The sequence below is a fragment of the Caretta caretta genome, chromosome 9 (assembly GCF_965140235.1).
Source record: "Caretta caretta isolate rCarCar2 chromosome 9, rCarCar1.hap1, whole genome shotgun sequence".
Lineage (NCBI taxonomy): Eukaryota > Metazoa > Chordata > Testudines > Cheloniidae > Caretta > Caretta caretta.
In genome coordinates, this window is record NC_134214.1 from 90904132 (window position 1) to 90923434 (window position 19303).

General features: G+C 41.4%; 1 protein-coding gene across 12 annotated transcripts in view; it reads left to right on the top strand.

Annotated features, from left to right (window-relative positions):
• IL1RAPL2 (interleukin 1 receptor accessory protein like 2) overlaps window positions 1–19303 on the top strand; it is a 551213-nt gene that overhangs the window by 401842 nt on the left and 130068 nt on the right. For all 12 annotated transcript variants that reach the window (XM_048865380.2, XM_048865384.2, XM_048865382.2 and 9 more), the window contains one exon: window positions 3162–3236. In XM_048865380.2, coding sequence (XP_048721337.1) covers window positions 3162–3236 — 75 coding nt within the window. The remainder of the gene's footprint in view (window positions 1–3161; window positions 3237–19303) is intronic.

The window sequence follows — 19303 nt, forward strand, 5'->3', positions numbered from 1 at the left end:
TCACTGAATGAAAAATATAGTGCCTGCAGTGGGAAAGTATTGTCTGCCACCTCTCTTACAACACAATTACCTATCATTGTCCTCTTCTCCTGCACTTCTATTTATCTGTATAGCTAAGCGATTTGGAGGCTGCTCTACCTGAGTGTTAGGAAACCATTTAGCGCATAGCGTGGGGCCTACCATGAAAGCTGGGTGAAACTTTTTGTGCACAATCTTTTTGTGCCCCCCGCCCCTCCCCAAAAACGCAGATTCAGGTCAACCAAAACAACTAGCCAATTCAGGTCAATTTCAGTGAATTCTTGTGGTAAAAACAAATTTGTTTTGGAAACATCTAAATATTTCAATTCAGTGACTCTTCAAACCAATGGGGTTGGAGGGTGCTGAGCTCCATAGTGAAGGCACTCAGGATCTGGATCACAACCATTGTCTGTAGCTGTGCTTTCCACTGAAATACTCACAAAGACAGGCTGTGTTAGGAGGAGGCTTAAAAACCCTCTAGAGGGGAAAAAGCCTGTTTCTAATGACAATTGTATGGATGAACACCAGCACTGACTGTAGATGGCACCTCTGACATGCTTGCTCTGCCATGACACCATCTGTTTGGGAAGAATAAGTCATTCAGAGGGCAGGTAAATCCGAAGTGTTAATAGTCAGGATTGACATTCTTTCTCTTTTTATTTTCATTCTGGAATTGGGCATGGAAATATATCTTCAGAAAGGGGGGAAATGTAAATTCCCATAAAAATGAAAAACCTAGGAACTATAAAAAGGAGGGGGGGAGTCTAGGTCTCCTAACATACAGACGTTCTGTATCTTTTTTACACACACACACACACACACACAAATAAATCTGTGTTACATTGACGAAATGATGCTTAAAAGGTCCAGATCCAAAGCCCATTAAAATCACTGGGAGTCTTTTCATTGATTTCAATGAACTTTGAATCAGGACCTATGGGCTCCAATCCTGCAAAACCATAGCCATGACAGCATAACCCCCTAGGATAGACTCCGCCTACACCAATGGAAGGGAAAGGAGTACTTGTGGCACCTTAGAGACTAACCAATTTATTTGAGCATAAGCTTTCGTGAGCTACAGCTCACTTCATCGAATGCATACTGTGGAAAGTTTAGAAGATCTTATTATATACACACAAAGCATGAAAAAATACCTCCTCCCACCCCACTCTCCTGCTGGTAATAGCTTATCTAAAGTGATCACTCTCCTTACAATGTGTATGATAATCAAGTCGGGCCATTTCCAGCACAAATCCAGGTTTTCTCACCCCCCCACACACACACACACACACAAACTCACTCTCCTGCTGGTAATAGCTTATCTAAAGTGACCACTCTCCTTACAATGTGTATGATAATCAAGGTGGCCATTTCCAACACAAATCCAGGTTTTCTCACACACACCCCACACAAACTCACTCTCCTGCTGGTAATAGCTTATCCAAAGTGACCACTCTCCTTACAATGTGTATGATAATCAAGGTGGGCCATTTCCAGCACAAATCCAGGGTTTAACAAGAACGTCGGTGGGGGGGGCGGGTAGGAAAAAACAAGGGGAAATAGGCTACCTTGCATAATGACTAAGCCGCTCCCAGGCTCTATTCAAGCCTAAGTTAATTGTATCCAATTTGCAAATGAATTCCAATTCAGCAGTTTCTCGCTGGAGTCTGGATTTGAAGTTTTTTTGTTGTAAAATAGCGACTTTCATGTCTGTAATCGCGTGACCAGAGAGATTGAAGTGTTCTCCGACTGGTTTATGAATGTTATAATTCTTGACATCTGATTTGTGTCCATTTATTCTTTTACGTAGAGACTGTCCAGTTTGACCAATGTACATGGCAGAGGGGCATTGCTGGCACATGATGGCATATATCCATTGGTGGATGTGCAGGTGAATGAGCCTCTGATAGTGTGGCTGATGTTATTAGGCCCTGTGATGGTGTCCCCTGAATAGATATGTGGGCACAGTTGGCAACGGGCTTTGTTGCAAGGATAGGTTCCTGGGTTAGTGGTTCTGTTTTGTGGTATGTGGTTGCTGGTGAGATAAGCTATTACCAGCAGGAGAGTGAGTTTGTGTGTGGGGGGGGGGGGGTGAGAAAACCTGGATTTGTGCTGGAAATGGCCAAACTTGGTTATCATACACATTGTAAGGAGAGTGATCACTTTAGATAAGCTATTACCAGCAGGAGAGTGGGGTGGGAGGAGGTATTGTTTCATGCTTTGTGTGTATATAATAAGATCTTCTAAACTTTCCACAGTATGCATCCGATGAAGTGAGCTGTAGCTCACGAAAGCTTATGCTCAAATAAATTGGTTAGTCTCTAAGGTGCCACAAGTCCTCCTTTTCTTTTTGCGACTACAGACTAACACGGCTGTTACTCTGAAACCAATGGAAGGGGTTTTTCTGTCTGTGTAGGAACACCACCTCCACAAACAACAGTTGCATTCTTTTTCATTGGCATAGCTGTGTCTACACACTGGGTGCTAGGTTGGCAGAGTTCCAGAAGTCAGGAGTGTGGATTCTTTTCATACTGCTGACCAAGGTACAGTGCTTAATTTGTGCCAGGGCTTGTCAGGGCTAAGCCCCCCGGCACCTTTTGGCTTAGCACTTCATAGCCCTGGCACCTTTGGGCTTGATGTATCAGTTATGAATGTAAAAAAATTGCTTGAGCCCCGGCACCTAATCGCTTACAAAGTAAGCCCTACCAAGGTAGCTCTGTCAACCTAACTTTTAAGAATAGACCAAGTCTTAAGCGTCTACACCTGCGAGCAATCTAGTTCATTACACACTGGGAGTGGCATGTGTATTATACTTTACAAAATCAGGACCTAAAACACTTAAAGGAAATTCATTCTGTTCAGTTTATTGTTATCCAACAAAAAGAAGACGATGACATCACCAGAAAGGAGCCAATTGATTGTATCATATTTTAAAACATAACTGCTTCCACTGAATCCATGGGCCACTAAGCCTGCTAGGAAATTAATACTGTATTGATAGCATAGCAGCCAAAGCAGCAACCTTGTGGAATAAATGTTTACACATCATCAAGTCTGCAAATACACAGTAACTTCTGTGTGACAGAATCTTCCTCTAATTGTAATTTGTCTCAATTTTTCCATTACTTGTTCTCATTTTCTAGCTTTGCTCACCGACAAACCTCCAAAACCATTGTTCCCCGTGGAGAATCAGCCGAGTGTCATAGATGTCCAGCTGGGTAAGTCCCCTTCTGGGAATAATAGAGCCTAAATATCAGTTCTGTTAACAGATGGGGAAAATTGAAAGGTTTATTGCCACTGTTATTACATGCAAATCAATTTGCTGCTTCTCATTTATAATGGTAGAATTTAAGGAAATGAGTTTGTATAGCTTCAAGGAAAGGCAATACTAATTGGTTACCTGGAGTATTAAATATTCAGGGCTGCCACTCTTTTGAGTGTATGATTGATAAATTAATGGATGCCTTCACTGGTGCCTGCACTGGTCAGTCAATGTTCACCGTGCATAGGAGACAAATGTTTTAACAAAATACAGAATGACGATTCTTTAAAAGATAAAGGGAAAGAATGCATTGTCTATTGAAAAGTTTCTTTGATTAAAATGTTTGTATTCTTTTCTCTGTCTCTTACATTTTCTTCTGCTAGCCTGAGTGTGTCTGAATCTTAATCAGCCACAGACCCCTGAGGTAATAGGAAGAAACTTTATAAGAGAGTTCTGCAAAGTGACCTTTTTGAGAGTAGTTAGCTGTGGGCCACATTGTTGCTGTGGGTAATCGTGGGATTTTGAAGTTCTGGTAGAAGTCTTGTCAGGTGGGAAACATTCCTTATGTTGAGGCATGGAATTGCAAATATTGTTGAGGATTGAAGTATGTGGGTTTAAGATATAAAAGAAACAGTTGTTGTGACAGATTGTTTGCCTCATCATGCTTGAGTTATTTTCCATCTCCTATTGCCTGACTCTGCTCTGGCTTTAGGTTTACACTGGAACAAGACCACTGAATCCTGATTTACACAATTATAAAAGAAAGTAGGATCATGGTTTGAGATTGTAAGATTATGTTGCACTGATACCAGTGTGATGGGGCCATACGTTTTTAATGTAAACCTACTGTTCTATGTCCCAATTCAATAAAGTTAACTTCAGGCTTGTGCTTAAGTGCATCCCTCTTCCACAAAGCACTTAAGCATGTGTTTAAGTCCCATCAAATGGAACTTCAGTCCTTGAATTGGATTGTCTGTTAAGTTGTGCACAATAATGTGAATCATTTGTGACCTGAATTCATCTTAAACATTAGCTTCCAACAGTTTGTAAGGATAGATAGAGAGACAGCAACAGTGGATTCTGCCTAAAGTACCCAAATCCTGCCTCCAGATATGGATACTCCAATTATCTTCATTCAAATTTGTGTGCATGTGTCTGATAGATTTTGATCCTTAGTGATGAAAACAAACACACACACACATACACAGGTTCAAAGGGCATCATCCAATGCTCACTGTAGTCACTGTGAAGACACCCACTGACATGGGCTTTGGATCATCCCAGCAAGCTGAATGCCAATTCAGTTCCATTAATTAAGCTCACAGATTTAACTTTTTTGAAAAAAAAATCAGAATTAATGAATCCTTCGAGGTTAGTGAAATGTCCTCAAGTACATCAGTGAAACAAACTAATACAAAACACGCACATCCTTGTTTCCTATATTCTTATTGGATCTTCCTTTCTAACCTCAATTCCCCCCACCTCATCTTACGTATCTAGCCCCTGCAGAATTTTTCTTTGACTGGTCCCCCATATAAAATTATTTTTTCTACTAGTAAAAAGTGTTGCTACAAAAAAAAAATCTCCTGCCCCTGGGAGATATGTTGCAGTAATTGGATTTCAGAATATCTCTAAAGGGAAATAAAAGTCCTTGCATTTTTTTGTCCCATGGTATAATCCATTAGTTGTCCCCTAGAATCTAGGAATTGACATGCAGCACTTTCTTGCTGACGCAGTGATACGTTTGGTTATTGTTCCTAAACTTTCATAATATGCTGAAAGATTAATGTTTACAAAAGAACAGTACCCTAAATATAGTTCAAAAACACTGAGTAGCGTTCTTCCAGCTGTACCCACCTGGATTTAACAGGCAAGGAGCTGGGAGTAGAGAATTCTCAGTGAGGGGTCCAGGGCTTCAGAACCTACCCCCCTCCACACACACACACACACACACACACACACTTGATGTGGAAGGGTTTGTTGACCTTCAGAGCACAACACATTTTTCTTTATACCACGGAGCTTGAAAGAGGCATTGGGTGGAGAGTTCTCATGAGAGTTGGGGACAGGGGTGGGATAGCTGCTGGTTTTAATTTGTTTATTTGCCTGTCTTAAAATGTTGCTGCACATACCAACCGTGTGTGTTCCTAATATATTTTTATTAGAAATCAACATAAATATTCTATTCAAAATCATCCTAATTTTACAGTGTCAATAATCCCTGGAGATTAACCTGTTCATCCAATTTGTGTATGCCCTTTAAATAGTCAGGCAAATATTAAAATGCTTCTACATACCAAAGAAACTACATTCACTCCATTAACGTGGCCACTTTAATAGAAAGACCAATTTAGCTTTTCATTGCCAAACGAATCTTTAGTTGTCGTCTCTCTGTAGGCACAGGAGAATAGCAGTTATTTATTTCCTATATCCTTAATAAAGCAACATTTACACAGGATTTGTTAAGAGCAGTCAGTGGCCTGACCACATACAACATCTTATGTGACCTAATTGCTAACTTCAATACTCATGTCTTTGCTTTCTCTACTATAAGAAGATTCAAATGAAAGTGGGTTTGCATAGTTTTTATTGACAATAGATAAAAGAGTTCCTTCAGGCTTCAAATAAGCCCCAAAACATGTCTTGTTTCTTCTCAAGGAGTGTGATTTTTTTTTCTTTTTCCATGCTTTGGAATTTGACAAAGATCAAAACAGCCCTATCAAGTTCAGCTGGAAGCAGAAACTACAAATTGCTACCCACTTGTTTTCTCTGTTTGTCTCTGCTGGAGAGAGTGAGCGAGCAAGACAGAGAAATGACAAGAGTACCAGAGAGCATCACAGAGGACTAGTGCGATAGTTCAAAACAATTTAATTATCCAAGACACTTTGCTAAACCAGACAATAATTTCAGCCCTTGATAAAACTAGAAGGGAAGTACAATAGATTGATTGAATTGCTTGCTTTGCTTGCTCATTTTCATCAAGAATTTTTTATTTTAATATTCATAGGCATTATGGATTTTGGAAGGATTTGTGAATCACAATCTCATTATAGAATATGCAGCAGACTTAACCTTTCTATACACTGACATTATATTTTAAAGATTAGTTCTTCAAATACATGAGTTTCCTCTAATAGTCTTAACTGTTTCCTAATGAAGATCATTCAAGGCTTTCCAATAGATTAAAGCTAAAAGTTAAAACTGGCAGAATATTTGTTCAAGATTTTTGAACAAATATATATTCATCCCTGTGTCAGATGACTAGCCATGCAATCAATTGAATCTGGTCATATTGTCCTGTATTTCTCAGGAGAAGGTATGCCTTGTGGCTTCTGCAGATGACTAGGAATCAAGGTTCTTTTCCCTGATCTACCAGTGACTTGATAGTGCCCTTGGTCAAGTGACATAACTCCTGCCAGACATAGTTTTCTCACCTGGAAAATGTGGTAATACCTCTTGGAGGGTTCTGAGGATAAAGTTTGTAACGTGCTTTAAGATTCTTGCTTTCTACACTCCGCATTTACTTCTGCCACAAAATATAGCTGCTTCCTTGTTAGACCTTATTTAGCCTAAATTGTCCACTACTTATCACAGAGGTTGCAGAATTACTAGTGCATTTTTTAAAAATCCAAACAGGGAGATGTGTACACCTCAAAGCTTTGGGTTTGGGTTCAGTCGGTTTTAAAGATCTGAATATGACTGTTCAGACCATCGAAATAAAAATCCACTTCTTTTGGAAGCAGGCCAGGATAGATTTGTAATTTTCTAAATGTGTGACTGTAAGTGAAGCATGCTGTGCTATCAGTCTTGTGACAAGCTGTTGGTACATTACTTTTCTACTTTTATTTAAAAATTATTTCCCCTCCCCTTTCTTATGAAACTTTGTTTACTCACTCAACATGCTGAGAATCTGAATCTGAAGATCATCCTCACTACACCAGTTCTAGGTGACCAGATAACTCTGAGCTAGGAGCCGGATCAGGCAAGAGAACCTTTGCACCGCTCAGGCAGTACAAAGAGCCACAATCTGCCTGTAGCAAGACAGTGGAGAATTTCCCCAGTGTGGGCAGGAGGGATCTTAACAAGTGTAAAACTGGCCTAGTGGGCTGGTGTAGGGGGCATATCAGGGGTGTGTTCCGAGAAGGGGTGAAGCACAGCTGTGCTCTAATTGTCTGCTAGACAGTGGCCCCAAAGAGACCATACTAGCTAGGTTATAATAGAGCAGCTCCTAGACTCATCTAACTAATGCTAGGGCTGATGCCTGACAATTAGAGCTGGGCGAATAACTGATTTTTCTGTTTCAGACAGTAAACTGCAAAATCAGAAAAAATATTCACATCAGTAAATGCTTTGGAATTCGTCAGCAATGTCTGCTTTGGACCAACAAACTGTGCGTGCGTGCGTGCATGTGTGTTTGTGTGTGTGTGGCCCATGCCTTAAACCTTTAGCCCAGTGGGTAAGGTCTCTGTGTGTCCAACTCCTGCTTTCTAATCTGTACCCCAGCAGGTAGGGCACTTGCCTGGGATGTGGGATACCCAGGTGTGAATCTCCACTCTGGAGCAGGGCTGGAACTCAGATTTTCCCCCTGCCAGGTGAGCATCTTAACCTGTAGGGGGTAGGCTGCTCTCAGTTTCTCCTGTTGAAGTTGTTAAATAAACCATTTGTCTGAAAAAAGTTCACCCAACTCTACTTAGAGTTACATATTCCATAGAGGAGCTAAAGATCTAAAAATCCCACATGCAAACAGAACTAGAGATTTTCTGTGCTGTTAATTCCTTGGCCTTTATTACAATTAATTTAAGGTAAAATCTCCTCTTTATGGATATTTAGTTAGAAATAGGTGTAATTGAAATGAATGTTTGCATGTCAGTGTGTATAGTAATTGAATCCATCATTTATGTATCATCTGGTTTTAAAAATATATTTGCTTTGATCTCAGAAATACAGTAAAAAGGGTGACATACGCATTACTTTTAAAAGGACAAATTTCTCAGTTAATTCACTTTCCAAACAAGGGAAGTGTCAAGGGATTTACCTTGCCAGAGTTCATGGTATTTTTCTTGCTTTCAGAGGTATTGAGAAAAACACCTTCTATTTGAGCATTCTCATTTTTTACTGCCTAGAAAGATTTTTCCTCTGTGGGCTGTAGCTATGAAATATCCTGGGACTGATTGTTAAGCAGATCAATCAAGGGGACTGTAAAATAAGTGAAAGAGAACGTGCAAAGTTATGGTAACTGCTGAGAGATGTGGGAATCAGGTAGAGATGGTAAAATAATAATTAAAACTCCCTTTTACTGATTGGGAGGAAGCTCTGATTGGGAGGAGCTCCATAGGACAGCAAAATTTGTGCACATGCTGACAAGAAAAATAAGATTAAGCTAAATTTACTGTCCAGGGTCCTGATTTTTATTTTAGACCATTTTTCATTCTAAATTTCTGTGGGCTCTTCCAAGGATGTTAATTTTATGCAAAAAGCTGCCAATGGAAGAACAACAGCAATGGGTTGTCATTTGTCTAATGTTTACCTTATTACCAGTCAACTGACAAAGACTTCATTCAATTCACTTTTAAGGACGGCAGTACTAAGAAGAGTCTTGATGCAATATGACAGTGTTTTCTGAACAAAAAATAATTCAGAAATCCTAAGCTTTAAAATGATCAATAGGAAAGATGAGTTTTCAAGAGGAGTATGTGTGCACACATATGTGTGCAATATAAATGCACCAAAAAACTACATTAAAAGACTATTAAGGTTGCAAAGTCAAACACTGAAAGAAGAAAAGGAGGACTTGTGGCACCTTAGAGACTAACCAATTTATTTGAGCATGAGCTTTTGTGAGCTACAGCATCCGATGAAGTGAGCTGTAGCTCACGAAAGCTTATGCTCAAATAAATTGGTTAGTCTCTAAGGTGCCACAAGTACTCCTTTTCTTTTTGCGGATACAGACTAACACGGCTGCTACCCTGAAACACTGAAAGGTTAGGAAATGCCAGAATTAAGGTGTTGGGTAATTCCAGCCCCACCTACTATATATAATACAAAAAGCATTCTGTATCTTACTAGTGGAAAATATGCTACCTTTAATGTTAGTCTTGTAGTTGTACCAATAACATTTTATGGGTAGCAGAATCTTTCCTGCCAGACTACCCTGTAGATACCCATCCTCCTCTAGTAATACTCAATAATACTTGATGGTGGGCAGTGTAATTGACCCCCAGCTGTAGTCTTCATCATTAAACTGAGTGCATTATGTATTCCGCAAACATGGCTAAAAACTATTCTTCAATGTCTTACATTCTTTTTTTCCTTATGCAAAGTCTGAGCTAATGCCGAGGTACATAGTGGGGACAGAATCTTGCCCCAAACCATATCCCAGAATCGGAACAACCATGGAGCCTACTTCCCATGGCTACATCTACCACCATGAAAGTTTACTGTCTACCATGATTCCACATCCCCTAGCCAGCCAGTTAGGACAGTGGATCCATGAAGCGGCAGTACCACTAGCTCTCCATACTCCTGGGGAAGAAAGCTATTAAGGAGCAGTTCTCCGCAAGGAGTGTTGTGTACAGTCCTTGTTAAAGGGCTCTCTGTAGCATGCATCTGCTCTGCAGCAGAAATGCAGAAGTTCCACGGCTTTCCAGGCCTACACAAGGGGAGGTAGGATTTGCATCTATTACAATAGCTTTTGTACTAATCTGTACAGAATATTAGAGACACATTGTCTGACATTCAGCTTTAGAAAAAGTTCCCTAAATACTCCGTGTAGTACAGCTAATGCTTTAATGCTAATTTGGTTCGTTGTTAATAGCTTTTCCCAGGGATAAAGCCAAAATGCTACATTTAGAAACTAGATGCCAGATTATGCCATTAGGGTGGTTTAATCTGCAGTAACTATCAATTTAAACATGATTAATCCAGATATGCACAGAAATAACAGAGAACAGAGTTTGGCTCCTGATATTTGTGACAGTTTGGTTGATTTGGGGACACTGTGCCAAATTCTGCTTTCTGTCCCATGTTGTTAATGCCCATAGACATCCATGAGATTTTCACTAACATATCAGAGAGCAGAAGTTGACCCACTCTATATTTACATATTTCATTACTGTTATGCTTCTGTTCAAGTATTTTGTATTCTTCATTGGGCTTTGCATCAGGCTTCTTAATGTACAACTCTGAGGACACAATGATTTTATCCTGTTTATTTTTATGGAGCAATATCCAGCGATACCAGACAAATATGCTTTAAGACAAAATTTGCCATAGAGGTGTCTTAAAAGTTTAATCAGATCTCTTTTATTTTCTTTCTTATCTGCACTACCACAATGTAAAATTCTTCAAGTAAAAGCAACTTGAAAAAATTTTATAATGGCTAACATTTCCATAGTGGCGTTCGTCCATAGACATGTACAAACTGATTGTAAACATTGTGGGACTGACCCTGCACAACATTCCCTTTGAAGCCAATGGCAACTTTGTCCAAATGACCACCATGTGTACCTACATATCCTCACTCAAGCAAAACTGTCATTGACTTCAATAAACACACTACTCCACCCACCATTTCTTTGCAATATTTATTGCTTTTGGATTGTTCCGAGTCGTATTTCCTCCAGAAAAGGGAAGTCTAGCCCACAGGACTAGAAGCTGAAAGGATGGTCTAATAGGAAGGGTGCTGGAATGGGACTCATGGAAAACAGTTGTATTGCTCCCTCTGCCATAGACTTTCTGTGTGCCTTTGGGCAAGACACTTAATCTTCCAGGTTCCTCAGTTTTTCATCTGCAAAATGGGGACAGTACTTCCTTATTTCAAAGGAGTGTGAGGTCTCAGACACTACAGCAATGGAAGAGGGAAATAGTAGGTAGATAAAACATTGAGCAATAAATATTGATCCAAGTTTTTCCTTATCTTTCTTCGGCTCTGATCAGGAAACTAAACTTAAAAGCATTTGACTGATGTGTATTTGTTATACTTATATGCGTGATGCTATGCAATTGAAAGTGGGGGCTATATGTATGCATTAGTAGGAGGGCCCTAATATAGCTTTAGGGGTGTAATAAAAATGGGCAGTTCACACCATTTTCCATACTCGTTAAAAACACTGTCACTGGAATGCATTCATGTTGTTCCATTTGCTGTTTGTTTGTCATATGACTGAGTTAGGAGAAGGTGAATGCCTCATATATTCTGTATATTATGGGACAGTAACATCTGGCTGTACTATTCTGACCTTTTCAACATTCTGCAATTGCTGAGTATGCCATTCCACGTCCCCACTTATTTACAGCTTCACCAAAAGATAGAGAAGGGGCAGAACGATCAGTCAGTCAAAATATACAGTAGGGAGAAAGGTCTAGACCACGCATCCTGCTGCTGGTGTTTCCACAGTGCATGTCAAAGATTAAAATATGGATTAATCATTCTTATGAATCTTCCCTTTATGAAGAAGCGAAAATGGGAGTTCATAGTCTATTCTCAAAGGCAACAAGGTGCAGAAAATGAAGAGTGATCACATAATTCATATTTATTAAAATCAGGATATTGCAGTCTCACAATCTCGGGTGCCATAGTTATATAGACACAACTTCAGACTTGCTATCAAAAGAGAAGAGCTTAAAAAAAAACCTACCAAACTTTTGTTTAATTGAGTCTATATTTGGATTATTTTCACACTTAACTTTGTCCTAGATACTCTTGTATTTATTTTTGTCTTACAGGAGTGAATTGCTTGTGTTACAAAACTGAAATTTCACTATTACAACCAGATTGATTTACTGTTCTATTCTTAGACGCTGCCTATAAATGAGAGAGTCTCAAAGGGAGATTTGTCTATAAAGCACTGATACCTTTACTATCTACTGAAAGCATATAGGACATGCCTTTTCAGCCCCCAAATATCCAGTGGAAATCAATAATACAGACAGTAGGAAGAAATGGAAAGAGTGGAACACACTGCACTTTCTATTGCACATTTTTAGGTTAATAGGCCAACTTCATGATAAATGTAGTTGTCTAGTAGTGGGTATGTTTTTATATACTTAATACTGTATAAAAGTTTACCAGTTTTAGCATTTTCAAGCAGATGAATAAATTGACACATGTGAGTAGCCCTATGAAATCTAAATGGAACTACTCTACATGTATAGCTTTACTCGGACAGGTAAGTATTTGTAGGAACAGGCACTTAACCCTTTAAGCAATACACTTATTGCTGAAACAGCAAACTTTACTGATAGACTTGTGCATAGCACTCACAGAATGGCGTAAGTAAATAGCAATTTAAATTTAGCAGATCTAGGGTCTAAATGAATTGCATACTTTACTAATACAGACTCAATTACATGGTTTGCAAATGGTGCTGCATGCTTTATTGGTCAAGCTTCATACAATTCTCTCCTAACTCAAAACATTCTCCATACTTCACTGACCAAGCTGAATAGTTTATGGGTTCAGCATTTACAGACTTTTTTTTTTTCACGATTCAGTCATCCATGCTCACTTATCCGGAGCCAATGACTAGAGGTAAGAGAATAATTAACAAACAAAATGTATTTGATGAATTCCACCTCTTTTTCTATTCACAAATTGCCATCCCATAAATGAGAGACAACCCTGACCTATTTCAAATAATTTTCACAAATACTCAGGGTTCGTAGCTCTTTTGGGAGTAGTTTGTCGTATGTCTTCAATGTGCGGGACTGGGAATTGCTGCTGTTTTGAATAGATATGTTGGCCATGTAGAACCGTAAGTTCCTTGAGTGGACAAACATTAACTCTTTTATAATCAGGTTTCCAATTTAAATACCTGAACTGATGAATTTGAAATCCACTTTCAGTGAATAATCGTCAATATTCCCTTCAAATTCTGTTTTAGTAAACATACCTGGCAAAAAACCGTTTTGCTAGAAAATTTGTATGGGGGGCGGGGGGAAAGGGAAAAGAACAAAAACAAACGAACAGCTGAACTGAATTTGTTTAAAAATGTAAACAAATATTTCTGGAAAAGTTTTTGCCTCATTCAAACAGCTCTACCATGAATCCAGTCTAGAGACCAGATTGTAGAGACTATACAGCTCGCATTAGGCAATCAGCTTTACCAAAGAAAATTGACTGAGAGGGTCTCTGTGGGACTGCAGTTTAGCTTTTGCAAATTTTGTATGGCAAAATGAATGCTACTCAGGATCAAATTGCTATTCAGATTGTAAGTACTGTACGTGATGAAGGAGCATCCCATTTTAGCATTAATTCAGGTGCTGACAAATTCCAAGTTCACATATTCTGCACATTCTCTCCCAGTGTAACTCCTATCTGAAATTATGGCTATTATTACAGGGGGGATTTTCAAATGAATTCATGTTTATCAACAACTTAATTTTCTACAGGCATGTCAGGGTTCATGTGTAATGGAGCACGGAAACCCCCATTGTTTTCCACTGAAATAAATAGGAAATCCACAGGTAAATAACCTGTAGTGCACAAGAATAGACATTCCATATTAAACATATTATATTCTAGAAACTTTTTCCGATCAAAGATCAATAGGTCATCTTTGGTAATATGCAAACCTCTTATTTTCTGAGCTAACTTTCAAATAGGCGTGCAAATATTTTGTTCACACATCTACATGCATACACCTTTGTTTGTGCTGAGTGCATAACAACACATCTAACTACTCAACATGTTTTGCAAAAATGTCTATTAACAGACACAAACAGGCATTCCTACATATAATAAGTGACCTATGACTGTGGAAAATAGCCTCCACAAATATTGTAAAAAAGTATATACAAAGAGAGGGGGTGTCCTTTTCTAACAGTAATCGTGTTGTCTATATTCTTCATTTATGTATCTCTCATTTTCTGATTTCCTGTGATGCACATACTGCATTTATTTACTGTGCTACAGACTTAAGTCCATTTTCAGACATGCCATTTATCTAATTACTAAAAGTCCCTGAAACCTAATGACTGTGAAAGTATTTGGAAGGTTTTCACCACTCTAGGTATTTTAAAACTGGATATTGTGATCCTACTTTCCCATCTCAAAGGCCCACCACATCCTAATGCTATCAGTAGAGTACTTAGATACCATGGCAATGAGCACCTTAAAAATATGATAGCTAATTCCCAGTGAAAACTGTGAAGCAATTTATTACACACTACCTGGTTTATTAAGTTTGACCTAGATAGGATTATAGAAGGCTCAAAGGATTGGTCATGGGCTCGTGAGCTTTTTACTCCTAAGTTTCAAGAGTGGGCCAGTTTGGTAGCAAGTAGTCACTAAAGCCTATGATTTTTGGTGGCCTTTGTGAGATTACGTGGTGAACTCAAAAACATTCCCAGTGGATCGATGTCCACTGTTGGTGTTAGATGACAGTCTCATCAGAAAGACCAAGGATTTAAATAGACAAGGGGACTGAAATAATTTTTAGATGTGGCCTCTCCGGGTTATGGTTGAAGCAAAGGAACCAGGTGCTGCTTCTGCTACCCATGCTGTATCTGTTTGGTAGGTAACCAGGGGACCTCATGACACCTTTCATGATCGCTACATTCACTAAACAGAAAAGGGAAAACATGCTGGTTCATGTTCCAGTACTCACGGATGTTTACAACACATTGTAAACACAGGCTGGATCTGGGCCTTCTGGAATTCTGGCAGAATTTAGTTTTTAAAAAGGCAACCCAAGGAATCTGACTTTTTAGCAGACAATAATAGATGATTATGAGATTAAATAGGAGGAAACTGAACAGCTGGCATGTGTTTAAACTTTTATTTCCTCACTACGCCCTTGATTGAAATCACCAGTTTTCAAAGCCGATGCTGACTCTGTTGAACCTAATTTAGATCCTGTATCAAATCAGATGAAACACAAGTATAACTGGGAAGGAAACTGATGTTCTGTAACTCGAGCACTCAGCAGAATGCCACATCTGTGGTGGGAGAAATACGATGAGTTCCCACAACCACCTGTTTTTAATGAACATCTAGTTTGCTAACAGTGGGTTATGTCTAAGAAAGAGCCTGACTTGCTGGCCAGTTTTCTACCTGTATGTAGCATTTTGTTTAACCAAAGGCTCTGTTGGCTAGTGTCACTGATGCAGTTTCCATCTAGATATGGGAATTAAAAGTTCTGCATTCTACCCCAGCTGTCTACCCACCTGAGTCTCTCTTGAAGATATTTGGTTTCCCATTTGCATACATGGAAAAAGCAATCAAAATGTAATAAAAATAATTTTCTAAACAAATATAGTGGTAGGAGATTTTGGTGTGAAAATAATAAAAAAGAGAGAAAGAGAAACCTGAGTGTTGATTAGCCCCCCCTGCTGACATGTCTCAACTCCATGGTAAGGAACATCGCAGCAAATGCCCTCCATGATGCAACAAAGAAACGGATTGGCAGAGCCCCCTCCAACCAAGACACTGCCACCTTCCTGAGCGGTTCCCTGGATGGCGAATTCGGACGGGACGGGCGCGACATCGGTTCACTGTGGTCCCGCGCTCGCAATGACACACGTTGCCTGGGGAAGTGCATCGGCTGCCGCTGGGAGCGGTGTGAGGAGCGCCAGGAGCTGGAAGTCCTGGTGCCGCAGATCAGGTCCGACGACAACACCGTCATCACCCCGAGCGACAGGGGCATGCTGGAGAGGACCCTGAAGGCAGCCATCCACTCGCTGTACATGGAAACCCTGAAGCGTAAACCGGACCAGGGTAAAGCCTTCGAACTGACGAGCAAGTGGGAAGCCAGCAACCACTTCCTCTCCAGGGGTGGCTTCACCCGTTTCGCCGATTGGCGGTTCGTCCACCGTGCCCGGCTCAACTACATCCTGCTCAACGGAACCGTCCACCACAGGAACAGAGACAAGCGTTGCAGGAAGTGCAGCTACTCCAACGAGACCCTGCCCCACGTCCTGTGCAACTGCAAGCCCCACTCCAGAGCCTGGCAGCTGCGCCACAACGCCATACAGAACCGCCTGATAAAAGCCATCGCACCACGCCTGGGGGAGGTTGCCGTGAACTGCGCCATCCCCGATACTGACAGCCAGTTGCGACCTGACGTGGTAGTCACCGACGAGGCCCAGAAAAAGATCATCCTCGTCAACGTCACGGTCTCCTTTGAGAACAGGACCCCGGCCTTCCACGAAGCCCGAGCTCGTAAGATGGAAAAATACGCCCCCCTGGCCAACACCCTGAGAGCAAAGGGCTACAAGGTGCAGATGGACGCCCTGATCGTCGGAGCCCTGGGCGCTTGGGACCCCTGCAACAAGCATGTGCTGCAGACCTGTGGGATCGGTCGACGCTACGCACGGCTCATGCAGCGCCTTGTGGTCTCGGACACCATCCGATGGTCCAGGGACATCTACATCGAACACATCAACGGCCACCGACAGTACCAGGAGATGTGAGCCAGTACCATGCATCAACTGTGGGAAAGGGACTGAGAGACTTTTTCCATTGGACCATATGAACTGGAACCATAAACTCATTGAGCATTAATTCCCACCAAATGAGGGTAAATCCATCTGCATCTTCGTATCCACTCATTGTACTCCACACCTGAACATAGCCGTTATATGAACAACCCCTATATCTCAATCTCTGTACTTTGTCCCGTTAAACTTTTACCCCCAATCGGGGAGATTGCAGATTATGTGTTCCTTACGCCACCCGTTCCTAAACCAAATTTCTCACCCCTTGATAATCTGTACCTTATTCCCTGATAACCAGAAACTTCTATGCTTAAACTCTGTACCATTTTATTTTTACATCAACATCATCTTAATAAAATTATTAAATCTGTTCTTAAAATACCAAGCTTACCAAGTTGCTCATGGTTATGAAATACTTGCCCTTGCCAGTAGGTGGACCATGCCATTTTTGTAATGTAACAAGTTACAACCGACAGCACTGTATCTAAGACCATGTATCGGTGTTACTGTGATGTTTTGTGGCAGTATTTAGTGGGATCACACAATTCAAGAATGAAATGGCCTCCAGTTTAAAAAGTAATCAGGATAAATGGTCCAAAAACCTTTCAATGGGAAGCACAATAGCCCTGTGTTTTGAGGAATCCACCATTTAGAGTAAATGTGCTCCAAGCAGGGCCATCCCTAGCTATTCTGGGGCCCTATGCAGCTCCCCCACGGGGGGGTGGCGGCCTCTGCAGGAGGGGAGCGGGAGGGGAGCTGGCCCCAAGCCTAGGCAGGAGGGCAGGGCTGGCTTGGGGGGGTAGGTGGGAACCACCGGCACCGCCGGTGAGTGCAGGCCCGGCCCTGCTGCAGAGCTCAGGGGAGTGGAGGCAGGGCTGTGGTGGAGTAGGGACGGGAAGAGGTGGGGCGGGGGCCCTGGGGAAGAGCCGGAGCAGGGGCTGGAGCAGCATGCAGCTGCGGAGGGCACCAGGAAATTTGCCCCAAATTTCCTGGTGCCCTACGCAGCTGCGTTACTTTGCATATGGGTAAGGACAGCCCTGGCTCCAAGTATTGCTGAATAAAACAAGCATGAATGAATAACACCGTTTTGAGCAAACCTTGCCTCATGTCATTGATGGGCTCATATCATTTGCTTGCCCAGGGCTCCCCTTGACTTTGATGGGAGCTGTATACACATGACCAAGTTAGAATTTGCTTCAGCGAGTGTTGCACTTCAGGAAATTTCAAGTTTTTAAATAAAATCTACATCAAGCGCCAAATTATGCCTTCACTTAAACCCTTGCAGTACTAATGAAGGAATAGCTAAAATCATATCGTATAATCTCAAATAATATCCAAGATAAAAGAAGTCTATATAAGAATAATAAGGGAGATGAATCTAAACTTTCTCTCTGCACCACCTCTCCTTACGATTGAGCTTTAGATGAAACAGTATCCAGAGGTGAGCCGCCGTTTTGGTTAACATTTGTATTGGGGTTGCATGTAGAGGCCAGGATGATAGAGGCTATAAATTAAAAACACACAGTGACACTGCCTGCTCCAAAGAGCTTACAGTCTAAAAGAAAAGACTTAACCAGCGTGTAATGCAAACCAGCAGGCAGGGTTGTGAAGTGGGGGAGATATGCAGATATTCTGCAGTCCTTAGCCTGTTAGGAGCAGTAACTGCAACTTGCCATTTACCAAGCTGTGGTCAGATGGCAGCCAAAACCTAAGGCCGGGTCTAGGCAAAAAAAAGGTTTGCCAGGAAACACTCCTAACATGGAAACAGCTCACACTGACCCAAAAAAGTGCTGGAATCAGTATTGCTTAGAATGCTTTGGTGAGCAAAATAAGTTATACTAGCAAAAGCATTTTTATGTTGATGTAATTGTGCCTACACCAGTGGTGGGCAACCTGCGGCCCATCAGGGTAATCCGCTGGTGGGCCGCGAGACAGTGTTTACATTGGCCATCCGCAGGCATGGCCTCCCGCAGCTCCCAGTGGCCGCAGTTCGCCATTCCCAGCCAATGGGAGCTGTGGGAAGCGGCAGCCAGCACATCCCTGTGGCCTGCGCCGCTTCCCGCAGCTCCCATTGGCCGGGAACAGCAAACTGCGGCCATTGGGAGCTGCAGGCGGCCATGCCTGCGGACAATCGATGTAAACGCTGTCTCGTGGCCCGTCAGCGGGTTACCCAGATGGGCCAGGTGCGCCCCGCGTCCTCCAGGTTGCCCACACTAGGGCTTTTGTCAGTATAAAACCATTGCAAAAAAAAATCACACCCCCAACTGACGTTGCTATAACACCAAAAGTTTCTAGACTAAAGTTTGGTTTGGATTTTGCTAAGCCAACCTTCATTGGCCATTAACAGAGATGGAGCAAAACCAGAATCTTTCATCCTCCATCCTCCCGGGATGTGATGAGGCAGGTCTACAGAGCCCAATCCAAACTGCCCAGGGTTTGATTTTTGTTGCACAAGAATCTGCCCAATGAGGTGTTTGGAAAACGCAGTCCTTACCCAGCGTCTGGTTAGTTATATTATTGAGCAGTATTTGTATTTCTGTAGCACGTAGGAGTCCCAGTCATGCACCAGGACCCCTTGATGCGAGGCAT